This window comes from Pipistrellus hanaki (genome assembly GCF_964339955.1).
Source record: "Pipistrellus hanaki genome assembly, chromosome: X".
Classification (NCBI taxonomy): Eukaryota; Metazoa; Chordata; class Mammalia; order Chiroptera; family Vespertilionidae; genus Pipistrellus; species Pipistrellus hanaki.
This window is the reverse complement of record NC_140524.1, coordinates 35,064,238-35,080,296: the sequence shown is the minus strand read 5'-3', so window position 1 is coordinate 35,080,296 and position 16,059 is coordinate 35,064,238. Positions and strand designations below refer to the sequence as shown.

Sequence of the window (16,059 nt, the reverse complement as noted above, 5' to 3'; positions counted from 1 at the left end):
AAATCAGTATTGTTAGAAGTTCAAAGAAGTTAAGAATCATTCTACTATTACATCTTAACTCTTCATTATTATGTGAATCTGAAAATCATTGGTTTTTAGGAAAAGTACATCTCAGTGGCCAGGCACAAAGAATAAATAGTAAGGCCTCACTTCTTCCTCATTCCTTAATCCCTCCCTAGAGGAAATAATCGTTTTCTGTCTCTTGTGATTCTTTTTTTTTTTTTTAATAGAGATTCTTTTTTAAAATATATTTTTATTGATTTTGTACAGAAAGGAAGGGAGAGAGATAGAGAGTTAGAAATATCAATGAGAGAGAGTCATCCATTAGCTGCCTCTTGCACACCCCGTACTGGGGATATGCCCGCACCAAGGTACATGCCCTTGACCGGAATCGAATCGAACCCGGGACCCTTCAGTTCCCAAGCCGACGCTCTATCCATTGAGCCAAACCAGTTTTGGCTCTCTTGTGATTCTTCACGAGATAGTCTGTACTTTACAAGTGTGTATGCATGTGCACAAAAGGTAATTTCTTGAGTTTCTTTTTCTAGACAAAAGAAAATGAAGAGGACTAGAAGTATCAGATTTAATAATGTGGTAAATGTGTATAAAGAATCTCCAATACCATTGATTGATAAGGAAGACATTGATGCGATTGAACCAGCAACGGATAATGAAGACAGTGATGTCACTGAACCAGCAAAGGTTGAAGAACACACCGAAGAGACTGAAGAAGCAATGGGTAAAGAAGAGAGCAATGTGACTGAACCAGCAATGGATGAACACACCGATAAGACTGAAGAAGCAATGGATAAAGAAGAGAGCGATGTGACTGAACCAGCAATGGATGAAGAAGTCAGCGATGTCACTGAACCAGCAATGGAAACAGAGAGCATTGAGATTGAACCAGCAATGGAAACAGAGAGCAATGTAACCGAACCAGCCATGGATACAGATATCAATGTGACTGAACCAGCAATGCATACAGATAGCTATGGGACTGAATCAGCAGCAATAGGCAGAGGCAGCAGTGTGACTGGACCAGCAGTAGTTATAGACAGCAATGCGCTTGAACCAGCAATAGATACAGAAGATGACCATGTGAATGATATAGCGCTAGATTTAGCTGAGAATGTCATCTCTGCTGCTCTTAACATTGTGGAAGGTAGTGATCTTGTTTGGTTGCCTAAAGGACTGTCTTGTTATATAATGTCACACTACCAGACAACTAACAAATTCACATATTTTTTTTTTTGCAGAAGATGATGAATACACCATCAGAAACATTAACTGGCTCACACATGGTGAATTCACACCAGATAAGTGCCGTAGACAAATCGAAGACTTCGTTAAGGTAAGATAGTTGACCACTCCAGCTTCGTGTACAAAGGTGAAGAACAATAAAAAGTCTCCTCCTTTAAAAAATATTTTAATTGATTTTTTTAGAGAGAGAGGGAGAGAGATATAGAAGCATTAACGAGAGAGAAACATCTATCGACGGGCTGGCTCCTGCACTTCCCCTTCAACTCCCCCACTGAGGGACAAGCCAACAACCTGGGCAGATGTCCTGATCAGGAATCAAAACTGAAAAAAAGGCTCTTCTGTGATGAAAAGTTTAAATTTCAGAATCCCTAGGAGATGATATAAAAGGCAACTAAATGTCATCTGGATCCCAAAATTGACATGCAATAGTCTTTGGAGGTGAAAAGCACAATTGTATTTCCCTGTGCTCCTGTCATCCTAACCTTAAATTTTCCTAGTAAAATCTGATATTCCCAATTAAGCAATTTTCCCATCTGGTACTCTAAATGGGGCCTACTGGTCTAAGGAGGGAGTTGCTTCTCTCAAACAAAAGTTCTCCAACATCAACTTTATTTTTATTTATTTGTTAATCCTCACCTGGGGATATTTTTTCGATTGATTTTTAGAGAGAGAGAGAGAAAAACATTAGTGTGAGAGAGACACATCAATTGGTTACCTTTCTCACATGCCCTGATTCATCCTGGGGGTTGGGGAAGGGTTGAACCTGCAACCCAGGTATGCCCTTGACCGCCCTTGATTGGGAATCAAACCTGCAACCCTGGCCAGGGCTCCAACACCACCTTTAGAATGCTCATATTAACAGAGGGATGTACATGGATCAAAAGTCTTTTTACTGTACCTTTGGAATATATTGCCTATGAATTCCTTTTTTTCCTTTCTTTTGTGCCTGGCTCTGACCCATTAATGTGGCTTAACCTGGCAGTTCTGGTGAAAAGGCCCTGGGTTGCTTTGCATAACAGGAGGGTGGATAAAGAATAATGACTTGAAATCCTTACTCACAGTATTTCCTTGGAAAAGAGATCGGTTGAAATTGGTTGAGGCAAAACTCCTAGTCCTGGGAGAAGTTTTTTGCTATCTCTCTTCCTCTGTTCCTAAGCCCTAGACAGCCTTGGTTAGGTGAGAATGAGGAAGGTCAGGGGTTTCTGGCTCCACACCTTTTGTTTATACACCAGTTGGCACAAATCACCCATTAGAAGGGGTATTTAAAGCATAGTGAAGATGAATGATGCAAAAAAAAAGTTACCCTTTGGCCTTCTTGCTCTGAAGCATATCTCCATTTGGGGTTGGGCAAAAGTTTCTGCCTGTTATACCCAAGGTTTGTGAATCAGACTGGAATGGGGCACAAAACAAGCAAGAAAAAATTTCCCTACAAATCTCACTAATAAAAGAGAAATATGCAAATTGACCATCACTTTGTGACACCCACCAGCCAATTAGGAGTGAGTATGCAAATTAACCACAGCACTTCTGTGGAAACTGACAGCAGGGAGGAGGCAGCTCCCAGCATGGCCTGCTTGAGAGTCATCGCAGTGTGGAGCAGGCAAGCCCTTCAGAGAGCAGAGAACCACAGGAAGTGGACCTAAGCCATCAGTAGGATATCCCCTGAGGGCTCCTGGATTGGAGATGATGCAGGTCAGGCTGAGGGATACTCCTCCCCCCCATGCACGAATTTTGTACACCGGGCCTCTAGTTCTGAATAAAAGGCAAAACTAAGTCCTGATAATGGCCTACAGGGCCTGACATGATCTGAATTCTGATTATGAGACTGATGCGCTACCTACTGCGCAAACAAGGCACCTATGATCTGAATTCTCTCCTTCCCAACTTATTGCTTAGACTCCATCACCTACTACCTTCTCCCTTTTAACCTTCCTTACTCCTGCCACACTTGCTTCCATGCTGTTCAACTGCCAGGCATTTCTCCACCTCAGAGCCTCTGCACTTGCTGTTCCCTCTGTCTGGAATAGTCTCCCCTGAGATCTATTCTCAGGCATCATGCCTTACTTCTCTTCAGATCTTTGTTAAGATTCCATTTGCTCAATGAGGCCTTTCCTAGCCATCACATCTAAAATTATACCCACTCTCCTTCTTTGATTTATTTTTTCTACAGCATTTAGCTCTACTTAAGATATTATATTTTAATTATTTACCCTATTGCTTTTCTTCCACCACCAGATCATATGGTCCATGAAGGCAGCGACTTTTGTTAATTTATGTTCCCAGCCTCTAGATGTCAGGCACATATAGGTGCTCTATAAATAAATGTTAATTACACGAACAAGTTTGTTCTATCTATACCATTATTTTTCACAGATGAAGAGCTTACCTACTTCATAGGGCTTTTGTGCAGATAGAAACAATTAGAAAGTAAAAGGTGACTGAAAAGCTAAAAGCACTATATAACTCATGATATCAAATCACCCTGTTCCCAGCCCCACTAACACAGCAAGCCCTAGAAGTGAAGTCTACCATCTAAGTGCCAGACATTCCTGATGGAGAGCTTTCTCAAGCTTAGTTCAGATTTCTCAGAGTTCACCATATACCAAGGGATGGCAAATAAGGAGTTACCATTTCCTGAGCATTGCTGTGTGCCAAGCACTGCTAAGCAATTCATGTACATTATCTCATTTAATACTCACAATAAACCTGAATGCAGGTACATGAGTGTACCCATTTTACATATGAGGAATCTTGAGGCTCAGAGAAATTGGGCAATATGTCCAAAGTCTTTCTGTTTAAGCGGCAAAATGAAGTTTTGGTCATAGGTCTATCTGATGTACTTTTTTTTCACCATAATAGGAAAAGGACTTTTGATGACAAAAAGATACTGCAGAGTTTTATTATTAATGAAAAATGCATATACAAAAGATTTTAAGGTATTGCAAGGTGGATAAGAATGATTAAAGCTGATGTCAGAAGGCTTGTGTGTTTGTAGGGAGGCAATATGTACGCTTCAACATTGACAATGGGCACGATAATTGGTTTATTCCCTTTAGGAACGTAATTTGGCAACATGAATAGACATGTAAGTTCTCTATAGAAGAAAAACTGGAAAATCTCCAATGCCTAACACACAGTTAAAGTTATTATTTTAATACATTTTATTTGATTTTAGAGAAAGGGAGGGAGAGGGAAACATCAATGGATGAGAGAATCATCTATCGTCTGTCTCCTGCACACCTCTACTGGGGATTGAGCCTGCAACCTGGACATGTGCCCTGAACAGGAATAGAACCATGACCTCCTGGTTCATAGGTCAACACTCAACCACTGAGCAAAACCAGTCGGGATAAAATTATTTTTATAAGAAAAATAAAGCATCATTATAAAAATCCGCAATGAGCAAAAAGCCACACACAAAGTAGAAAATGAAACTTATCCCTTTTCTCCCACTCCAATACCCATTCCTACTCTCTCAAAGGTCACTTACCATTGATAACAATTTTGTGCATATACTTCCAGTGCCTGTTGATTTTGAGTGTCTAATCATGTGTAATGGGCTAAGCTATCATGGTAGAGTAGCACAGTGAGAAACTGTTTCCTGGAAGTGGGTTTATGAAGCAATGTTCTGTAAACATTACAAAACACAAGGATAACACACACTCATTGGATTTACATAAAAATCAGCTGCCTGCACAGTGATAAAAACGGGAAGAGATTGGCCTGATGGTGATAGTTGTATTTAACATGCCCAAGGCTGCCTTAGTTCACAAAAGGGGGGAAAGCACTATCACACCAAGTTGAGAAGAAGACAATATTAGATCTGAGGCATCTGATGGAGTAGAGAGAAAACTGAGCTGGGTGTTGGGGAGCCCTGAGCCCCCATCCCAGCTGTTGTGTTGGGCTGTCCTTCCCCATTTCTAGGCCCCAATATCCTCATCTGTAAAGTAAGGGACTTCATTAGATGATCTCTAAGGACCATTCCAATGCTACAAAATCTGTGCTTATGTGACAGATTAAACATTAGGGCTGAAAGAATATATCAAATACTATAGAAAGGCTGAAATGGGGGCATGCTTCTATGGGCATCATGGGATTGACTGTTGAACATTACAAGGAATGATCTCTGTAGGAAGGCACAGTCCTTCATCTCAAGAAATCGAGAGTCTGGTGCTCCTCTCTGGCTGAGTGAAACAGCCAATTGGGTAGAGACTTGGAATAAAGTAAGCTGAAGCAGAAGGCCAGCCTACTGCCAAATATATATATATATATATATATATATATATATATATATATATATATATATATATATATATATATATATATAAAAGCTGGAAATCATTTTACCATTTCCTCCCACAGTCCCTCTGCACATCACATTTATTGTCAGACAATCCCACTTCCTTCCTTTTATGGACTTTCCTCTTAATTCAGGATCTTTTTTTGATTTGGAAGTTTCCTGTGCCCTGAGAGCTAGCCCAAGGGGCTTAGGTTGAATTGAACTTGTTAAATAGCTATAGCATTCAAGGCCCCGTACTAAGAATCAGGGCTGCATTATGACCCCTAGACCCTAGGTACTGGCAAGCTTTGTGCTTTGGTGGGGAAGCTTTTCCAAAGGTATAGGGATCTAAGGGATTTGGAAGATCCAATTGCCTGACTCATTCCCTTCCTGACTTTATTTTACATACTACCTATGGCTGCAATGATATGAGTCTGATATTCAAAAAACAGTTTTGGAAATCAGCCTCATTACTCTCTAGTCACACTTTAGGTCTCCCTGAGTAAAGTGAGCAGATCACATGTTCCAGTCACTTTCTTATTATTTTCCAATGAACAAAACTTGCCTCCCAACTTGAGTCCCAAGTAAGGGTCTAGAAGGAAGTGAGTGTGTACGTATAGGCAGTGTGTATGTGCACACCAACATCTGAGCATGTGAATCTATAGTCCAAAGGCCCGTCTCAAGTGATTTTTGCATTAGTAACTCATTTCATTTCAGCTCCACCTTTTCTCTCCTCCACTTATGGAGATAATGGGAACTTGACTAGTTTGAATCCCAATCAAAAGTGTTAGAAATGGACTCCAGAAGCAGGGCGCTGCCTTTATCTAAAGGCCTTGAACAGAAATCTGCTTGTCTTTCTCTGTGTGCTCTTTTTTTTTTTTCTTCTTCTATGAAACAGAATTGGGAATATCAAGAACGTTGGGTTCACTACACAAAGTTGATAGAGAAAAGAGACCTGGTTCACAGCTTCCACTACATCTACTCTGTACGCTGGAGTGTCCCAACTTCTCAGACACCTACAGCATTCAGCTCTGCCTTTGCCTTCTTCACCGTCAAGTTCAACAAAAACAAACCTCCGGTAAGCTCTTCCCTTTATGCCCTGTTCCCTTTAGTGAGACTTCAATGAAAATGGAGACTTCTCTTGTCAAGGTCATTGATGACCCCTTTTTTTGTAAAACTCAATAGTCATATTTCTGTTCTTATCTGCTTGGCCCACCTACAGCACTTGCCATAGCTGATCACTCCCTCTTTCATGAAACAAACATTCCATTTGGCTTCTAGACCAACATACTCTTCTGATTTTGAGGCATTTGATCACTGAAATGAGTGACTAATGACTAATGCCTCACTGACCATTCCTTTTCAGTCTCTATCAGTTTCTTCTCTCACCAACCTCTTCATATTGGAATGTCCCAAAACTTAGGCCTTGGATTTCTTTTCTATACTCACTGCCTTGATGATCTTATCAGTCACCTGGCTTTAAATGGGTCACCCTAGCTTATGATTACCAAATTTATGTCTCCACCCCAGACCTCTGCCAGTTAAATGTTGAAGAAACATCTTACTTAATGTAACCAGAACTGAACTTACAATTTTTCCTTCCAAACCTTATCTGCAGTTTTCCTCATCTCAGTTGATGCCAAAATACTTGGCATCATCTTTGACTATCTCAGACCCCTTATCCAATCCATTAAGAAATTGTTGGCCCTACCTTCAAAAACAGGTATTTTTGTTGTTGTTCTTTAAACTTCCCCAACATTTAATTATCACAACCGCTACAAAGTCGACTAGGCTGCCAACAATGTACTGTCTCTTTAAGCGGTTTCCTGGGGCCAGTTCAGTTTACAAAGAAATCCCTGAATCCAGGATAGGGATTGGGAAACAGCGCGGTCAGGAAGAGAAGCACCTGGAGGGACAGGTTACAGGCTCCAGGCGGAGCAGTCCCCTGGTCACAGCACTGACTCAGTACCAATGCCTAGCGCACATGGGGCCCTCCAGGGCCTGCATCATGCTCTACTAACTCTAAGTTGCTGGAGGCTCCCAGGGGCGGTGCCTCGCAGGCAGGGGCGGCGCCTCGCAGGCAGGGGCGGCGCCTCGCAGGCAGGGGCGGCGCCTCGCAGGCAGGGGCGGCGCCTCGCAGGCAGGGGCGGCGCCTCGCAGGCAGGGGCGGCGCCTCGCAGGCAGGGGCGGCGCCTCGCAGGCAGGGGCGGCGCCTCGCAGGCAGGGGCGGCGCCTCGCAGGGGCAGCGCCTCGCTGCAGCTTGAGAGTCTAGAGTTCCTCCGCTTCCTCGAAGCCGGAGCTTCCCCAAGGTGACTGTGCGGCCCAGCAAACCGGTGAGTGGGCGCCGGCAGTGGGGTCGTGTGGCCAGGGCACTAGGCACTCTAAGGGGCGGCGCGGGAAGAGTGAGCCAGGGCTTCGGGGCTCTTCCAAGCCAGGGGCTGCACTGGGACTCGGGTCCCTAGGCTCCGCCCTGCATTGTCCCCTGGGGGTGGGGGCGCAGGGCACTGTGTGTGTGGGGAGGGAGCGCTGCTGTTTCCGCTCAAGGCACTGTCCAGGGGTGAGGGGGGGCGTGTCCTCGCTCAGGGCACTGCCCTGGGGTGGGGCGCTGAGCCGCTGAGCTGCTGAGTTGGGAGGGCAGCTCTGGGCAGCTGAAAGCGGCTGCCCATGGCCGAGGGAGTCACCACATGTTCTGGGGACTGACCAGGTCCTCCGGGTCACCGTGGTCATAGCTCTCGTCCTTTCATGATGACATTTTTAGTGAGTTCTGAGCCACATCTGATTGGAGATAAAGTATGTGGCTGCCTTGGCTCCTTGAGAATAGGTCACCCCTGGGCTTGGGCAGGCTCCTCGGGATCAGCACCATTCTGCTCCAACTAGAAGCCCGGAAGGGCTGTCCTGTCACAGCCCCATTGCCCCTGTCACTGGGGTGCAGTATGCTTGTGCAGACCTCAGGGTGTCCCCCCACTGGGGACCATTCATTTCAGATCCTCATGCCACATTTTCTGTTGCTTCGACTTTGTTCTTCAGATTCCACATGTAATTGAGGTCATATGGTATTTGTCTTTCTCTGACTGACATGTCTCTGAGCATAATACCCTCTAGGTCCATCCATGTGGTGGCAAAAGATTAAAAATTTCATTCCTATTTGTGGCTGAGTGATGTTCCATTGTATATAGAGCAGTATGGGTGTTCAGTGGCTGGGATACAGCCTGTGTCCACGGCTTTTTATCTGCTCACTGCTCCATTCCACCTGTAAACAACCAGCTCTCTATCATAACTGATCAGCCGGGCTTCCTCTCCACTATCTCCTGCATCTGGCCTAGGCCAGTGTTCATTCACAGGGCGCAAGAAGCTTGGTTTACAGCCTCTAGTGTTTCAGAAGGAACAGCAAGTGCAAAGGCCCTGAGGCAGGAGTATATTACTGTGTTTCCAGGCTGCTCATGCACCAGGTGCCCAGATCGTGTGCCTCACTGGGCCCAGGTGGGCACTGCCAACAGTGAAGAGGCACTATACTACTAATATACTCTCCACGGCCGTTCTCCAACCAGGGCCTCAGGTAGCTTCCTGGTGACGAGGCCTCGGAAGATAACCATCTTTTAAATCTATAGTTCTATTCTGTGAGTGCTGACTGCTCAGGCAGAAAGCCACACCCATGACACTGCTGAGGGCGGTGGGCTAAGGCCCCACCACTGGTGTCCTACTTTCCTAGTGAGTGAAAAACAGGTCTTGAGTCCAACAATTTCTTACCACTTCTATCACCCTGTTTCAAGATACCATCATCTCTCATCAAGATGATTTCAGTAGCCTTCTAATGGGTCTTTCTGACTCCACCCTTGCCCTCATCATGTCTCTACCCTGTTTCCCCAAAAATTTTATATTAATTTTTGCTCCCAAAGATGCGCTAGGTCTTATTTTCAGGGGATGTCTTATTTTTCCATGCACTAGGTCTTATTTTCGGAGGATGTCTTATTTTTGGGGAAACACGGTAGCAGCCAGCCAGAGTGACCCTTATTAAATCAATTGATGTCACCCCTCTGTTTAAACATATTGAAATGTGTTTCTCAAACTTCAAAATGCATGCACATTATTTGGAAGATTCTGATTCAGGAGATCTGAGGTGGGGCTTGAGATTCTGCATTTCCAAGAAGTTCCCGGGCAAGGCCTTTGCTGCAGGTCCATAAACTATGCTTTGAGTAGTAAGGTCCTACAAGGCCTTGCCTGATCTGGTTCCTGTTATTTCTACTTTCCCACTATTCCTTCTCCATCACTTACGCTCTCCAGCCACTGTGATCTTGCTACTCTTTAATAATATACTCCTGCCTCAGGGCCTTTGCACTTGCTGTTCCTTCTGACTGAAACACTCCGCTTGGTATGTGCATGGCCTGCTCTCTCACCTCCTATGCTGCACTTTCTACCACCACTCCCCAACCCACTAATGCTTTTGCTTTTTCTCCTTAACACTCTATTACCTCCTGATATCTTATGGAATTTATCCTATCATCTGTTCTCCCTACCAGAATGTAAGTGCCATAAAAGCAGAGATTTTTATCTTGCTGTAAAACAAGGTCTGGCAGAGTAGGCACTCAATAAACACTTGAATGACTGCTTATAGCTATTAGGTAGACCATGAATCTGATATATGTTGATAGCTGGTGTGAAAAGAGCCAAAATAATATGACTCTAGACCTAGGGTTCTCAGAGGAGCAGGGTTGATACCAAGCAGAATGCCTGGAGCACAACAGACATAAAAATGTTATATCCCCTGTGCTTTTCATACTTTCACGGAAGTTATTTGAAGTTTTGTCTCATTCTAAGGCTTTATATGTGACTACATAATGAACTAATGATGTCCAATATTCACTCTATCCTAGTACAAACTTATCTAGTCAGATATTTTGAAATCTGAAGTAATCTAAAAAGATGAAATATGCAGAGCTCTTGCTTTTCCTGGTCATGTATCCTACCATTAGCTGTCTTGATGAATGATAAGTTTAGAGATCAGAAAGTAAGGCTGGTGGAGGTAAGCAAGACCATAAACCATGACCACAGAGCGGGGGCTTGGGAGAAGGGCTCTTGCTCAGAATTCTGAGTATAGTTTTGGAGGGGAGACTTGGTGGGAACCACTGAAATATTACAACTTACGTTTTATGCTGCTTTAGACATGTTTTTCAAAATTTGTTTATCTGTATTATTTTATTCCTATGCCATTACTCAGAGGCAAAGTAGCTACTATCAGTTGAGTAAACTGGAACATGTAAAGACGGTAAATGACTTATTCAAGATCCTATTAATAAGCTTCTCCTGACTTTTTTCCAGTGTTGTGGTGATGCTTAAAGTATTTGTTGACCAAAAAATCTTTTGGAGAACAGAGGTTTGATGTGACAAATAACTACAACCTACAGATTACCAATTTACAACGGAGATGAAGTCTAGAAATTTAGGAGGATATATATGGAGAAGTATAGAGATGGAAGGAATCATGAGTTGGTATGATTGATCTAGGCTGACAACTCTTTTTCTCTCTTAGGATGCACCCGTTGAAATCTCTTATATCTTTGAAGGACAGTCACTAATACACAGGTAATGAACATTTGGAGACTTATTTGAAATGGGTGGTAGATAAAGGTCATCATACCCCCGGAATCCAGGAGGCCCACAGCAACAGATAATTCATGTAAGGGTCACCTTTTTCATTTGGACGACCTACCCCATTAGGATGGACTGAAAGTAGGACACTGCCATTATTCTAGAAAACTGTTTTTGTTTGCTTTTTAGTGTCTTGTTTTTCAGTAATTATAAACTTGAGGATTAGTTGGAGTAGGGTGGTGGCAAAGTGGGTTATGTCTATTGTTTTTATGAGAAAACTCACAATTAATGGGATTAACATATATAATAACCTCTTTTATTTGTATAGTAGCTCTTTTAAAGAATATATATAAGCTCAATAATTCTTTTATTGACTGGGCCTAAGGAATAGGTACAGTCTTAGATCCCCACCCCTCCAAAGGTTTTTTGCTCACTAGAAATGAAACAGAATAAACAGGGAATCAATCTTTGACTCAGTGGTTTCTTTCATTTGAAAAAGCTTTTGGTGTATTTGTTTTTCTTCCTCTGCAGACCAGGAACGACACGCTTTCGAGAAAATTGGGTGAAGGAAATGGTTGTGGCCAAACATAATATAATGAAGTCATTTCCCTTCTAATTAAGTTGTGTCTGACTCTTACAGAATGTTTTATGATTGGTTTTCTAATCAGAATATTAAAAAACACCATATTGCACATCAAACCACAAATATTTATTGGATAATAAACCGGTGACACACAATCCAACTGTATTTTTTTTTTTTTTTGCATTCACTCACTTTCCATTTAGCAACTTCCGTCATGCTAACAGAATAACCAGTAAGTTGTTTTTTATTTTTTAAAAGATTTTTCCCATCACTATCTGCATCACTCAGAGTCTTACAAGTATAGAAGTTAAATTTAGAGAGTTGCTAAAATTCACCTGTCAGACCAACCGAGATTGGTACTTGACTGCCTATTTCCCCATTTGAGCTAAGTGTCCAGCCCAGACACAACTCTTTTTTGTTAATCTAAACCCAAGGATATTTTTCGAGAGAGTGGAGGGAGGGACTGAAAAGGGGGCGGGGGGAGAGAGGGAGAGAAGGAGAGAGAGAGAGAGAGAGAGAGAGAGAGAGAAAACGAGAACCCAGGTACTTGCCCTTGACCAGGAATCGAACACACCTTTTGGTACACAGGCCGATGCTCTAACCCACATGTGTCAAACACAAGGCCCGCGGGCCAAATCCAGCCCGCCAGGCCTTGCAATGTGGCCCGCACCGCGCTGTCAGCACTGCACTCCGCTGTCAGTTTATGACATTGTCAGTTTATGACTGTTCAGTAAACCATTCGGCCTGCGATTTAGGCTGGATTTTAGATTTTGGCCCCTTTGATTGAGTTCGACACCCCTACTCTAACCCCTGGAGCTACACTTGCCAGGGCCAGATACATCTCTTTATGGGCACAATGGGCAACAGAAAAACGGCAAGTTCTACGGCTCATCCTATAACCAGTCTGAAGGGTTTCTCTACTCACAGATCCCTTCATTTAATGCGAGTGAAGCATCATTGTTAAACACATTCTGAAATTCTAAAACTGGGCAGTCACAACACAGCACTGAAATTATGGTAGCAGGGTTGCTCCAGGAATTGGGACAATGAAACATGGCTCAGTCTCCACTCTCACTTATTTGTCCTTCCCATCCTCACACCAGATTATTACTTGTTCCTACCATACCTATGATCTCTTTCCTGGCCACAAAATTTTTAAAACACCAAAGACAAGTTACATTACAAGTGATTACTTACAGGTACATCAGAATACATATTTACATAGACAAGCACTGGAAGTAAACAGAACCCTACAGACAATTGATGTGGTAAGACTGTGAGTAATTTTTCTTCTTTGAACTCTTACATTTGTACAATAAATAAAAAGGAGGGAAAATCTTAGAGCAACAGGGGAGGAGGTGGGAAACTAGATAAGTCTTCCTTGGAGAAAAAAAAATATTTCAAATAAAAAAGCCTGCCTATTAGACTTATGGATCAGGTGACTAAACACAGTTTGAAGCAGTAACTCTTATGAGCTAAAAAGAAAATACTTTTCGATTTTTATTCTTCCCTATCCTTTCCCAGAAAATATGCTACCGAAGCTATTCTTGGCACATCTTTCCTGAACAAACCCTGATGAAAGAAATGGTAAAGTTTTGAAATAAATTAACATTTTTTCCATTTACTCAACAAGCATTTGTTGGAGGAGGCAGAATACAATCAAAATGCACAGTATTCATATATCACAAAATTGTTGCATTTGAATTATCTTGCCTACTGAAAATAAGAGAACTCACTCAGTTTTTAGAAGCCAGTAATAAAAAATAATGTTCTCAGAGAACAAAAATTTTAAATGGGGATTATAAGTTTAGGTTTTATTATACATGGAAGTAGATAGATTAGGACTCCCAAATTTGGGATCTAGTTTCCTTTTAACTTTTGGGAAAAACAGATTTTTAGACTAGACAGCAATGATGATAAATATAAATAACTTCAAATTCAGGGGTCATAAATGTTGCTACATATCAAGTGGCTGTTTAGTTCATTAGTTATGGGTTAAAGGTAGACATTTTCCTAAAACATGATAAATAGTAAAGCTTCTGATCTATGCTCTGAAATCTGCCTAAAAAAAAAGGAAAAAAAGAAAAGAAAAGAAAAAGAAATTTGACTGCCTTATTTGAAAACTTTGAAAAAAAAATACTTTAAACTATTCTAAGGGGAGAGGAGAGGGCATTTTATAACAGCAGAGTCAGAATTTCCTTACCATCTAGGTCACATGTGTCAAACACAAGGCCCGCGGGCCAAATCCAGCCTGCCAGGCCTTGCAATGTGGCCCGCACAACGCTGTCATCACTGCACTCCGCTGTCAGTTTATGACATTGTCAGTTTATGACTGTTCAGTAAACCATTCGGCCCGCGATTTAGGCTGGATTTTAGATTTTGGCCCCTTCTCTGATTGAGTTCGACACCCCTAATCTAGGTGTAATTTAAATTTATCCTAGGCACATAACAATGCAGGTCAAAACAATAAACAAAAACAACGTGAGCTTCCACTGTGCCCTCCCCCTTCACTCTTGTGACCTAATGACTAAAACTGAACAAAATAGGAAGAAAAAAGATTGTAATCTCACAGTCCCAGAATTTTCCATTTCTCCAAAATGGAAAGTCAATAGTAGCCATAAAAAACTGATAAATTGAGGGGGTTCTATATAAAATTAAAGATTAAACTGCATGACTGATGTAAAAAAATAAACTGAAAGGTTTATGTAAAGACAAAAAATTACATAAAGGACAGGCAAAAATGTTTAATATAATTTTAGCTTCATCCTTATAAAACAACTAAGTAATAATATTTATATTTTTCCGTATACTAAATGCCTGACCACAGTTGACTCTCATTCATTTCTAGTATTCAAATTATGATCCAAATACACCTTAGATGAAAATAATGTACTTACATTGGCACAACAATAGACTTCTCAATATTTTATATTTGGAAAACACACTTAACCTGTTAAGAATTTTTAAAACTAATGTTCACATTTTCATTTTATTATGTCTGTGGGTTAGTTTGCTTTTGGATTTGTTTGTGGGTTTTAGGGTAAGGGTAGGGACTAAAATCAAAATACATTGTGTTCCAGGCAGATTATATATTGTACAATAGAGTCAATCTTCAAATTCTAGATTTGCTTTTTAAAATTTTGTTAACAAAACTGGCCTCCTGTGTGTTTCTATTATAACACTTTCAACATAGAGGAATAATAATTTCCCACTAGTTCACTTGGGGCAGGGGTGAGCATCATGTAGAGCTAAGAGTAGCACTGTACCATGGTGTGAGACAGTGAAACTTATTTTTCATCTCACTGACATCTTTTCTCAATGTCACCTCCCCAAATATAGTAGGATTTCATTCACAATTTGGATTTTTCAATCAGGAAGTTTTAATCCAAAATATTCCAAAGTTTTATCAATAAGCAGCTTTTTATTGAAGGACTGAACGAATTAAATAGAAGGCACAGTAGCACTGTAAAGCTTTCCAGATCATAATAAACTTTTTGTATGTATGTATGGAACCCAGACTTTTTGTTGAAAGTGTCTGCTGAACAACCTGCAAACCCTTATTTGTCATCTTTCCCTTTAGTTTTTCTGTATACCATCTCTCGAAAACTGGCCAGAATCTTGTTTTCTCTCTTTCGTCTCTCTTCTTGGTTAAAGGATGCAAGAGCTCTCTTCTCATCAGCACTGTAGATCTGGTTCTCTTTCCGTAGTCGCACAGCCTCCATTCGGCGATGCCTGGAGATAATTTCATTTTTGGTTTAATTTTTTAGTAATTATTCTCATAGTTATTCTCATCATTCCTCATTAATCCTTTCTTTCTTTTAAAATGTATTTTTATTTCAGAGAGGAAATGCCCTTACCAGAATTAAACTGTGACCTCCTTGTTCACAGGTCGACACTCAACCACTGAGCCACACTGGCCAGGCACTAATCCTTTCTTAATATAGAATGGTTTACTTAAAAATATGACAAATAGAAACTGTTTTTGTAATGGGTTATATTTTCTAAAGATCATTTTATCTGCCGTGTCCTTTGATTTATTTCTAGTATTCAATGAATGGTCTCTGACGACCTGTCAACATTGTGAATGTCATTAATTTCAAATATGAATGTCATTAATTTCAAATTTCAAAAACAGCAGAACCAGGCATAAGTCTGGTTCTGCTGTTCCCAGTAAAACAACTAGTGCTGGGGCTGACCAGCAGACCTTGAGCGATGGATGAGCAGATTGCTTTGACACGTTTCTGTGAAAGAGAGGCTAAGGAATTAGTTTGCTTTGGGAGCAAACAGCCCTGTTCACCTGCCTCCTTTGGCTTTTATTGTAACGACAGCTTGAACTAAATTAACTTTTAGA

The 16,059-nt window shown here is 41.4% G+C and overlaps 2 protein-coding genes across 2 annotated transcripts in view; one reads left to right on the top strand and one right to left on the bottom strand.

Moving 5' to 3' along the window:
• The first annotated feature begins 554 nt into the window (after positions 1 to 554).
• On the top strand, positions 555 to 13,806 carry AKAP14 (A-kinase anchoring protein 14). Its single transcript, XM_084870409.1, has 6 exons — positions 555 to 1,162; positions 1,257 to 1,351; positions 6,438 to 6,617; positions 11,067 to 11,119; positions 11,657 to 12,318; positions 12,525 to 13,806. Exons 1-5 carry the CDS (start codon positions 559 to 561, stop codon positions 11,739 to 11,741), a joined length of 1,017 nt encoding a protein of 338 aa, XP_084726535.1. The 5' UTR covers positions 555 to 558; the 3' UTR covers positions 11,742 to 12,318; positions 12,525 to 13,806.
• Positions 13,807 to 14,124: 318 nt separating this feature from the next.
• The window catches only part of NKAP (NFKB activating protein), a 34,448-nt gene continuing 32,513 nt past the window's right edge, over positions 14,125 to 16,059 (bottom strand). The window contains exon 9 of the mRNA XM_084870398.1: positions 14,125 to 15,440. Coding sequence (XP_084726524.1) covers positions 15,266 to 15,440 — 175 coding nt within the window. The 3' untranslated portion in view covers positions 14,125 to 15,265. The remainder of the gene's footprint in view (positions 15,441 to 16,059) is intronic.

What these genes read in the sequence shown, in the direction of transcription:
- AKAP14 (XM_084870409.1), top strand. Translation starts at nt 559, where the DNA reads ATGAAGAGGACTAGAAGTATCAGATTTAATAATGTGGTAAATGTGTAT. An exon ending in TGCTCTTAACATTGTGGAAG is followed by an intron (nt 1,163 to 1,256) that starts GTAGTGATCTTG and finishes TTTTTTTTGCAG; the next exon opens with AAGATGATGAATACACCATC. An exon ending in TCAACAAAAACAAACCTCCG is followed by an intron (nt 6,618 to 11,066) that starts GTAAGCTCTTCC and finishes TTTCTCTCTTAG; the next exon opens with GATGCACCCGTTGAAATCTC.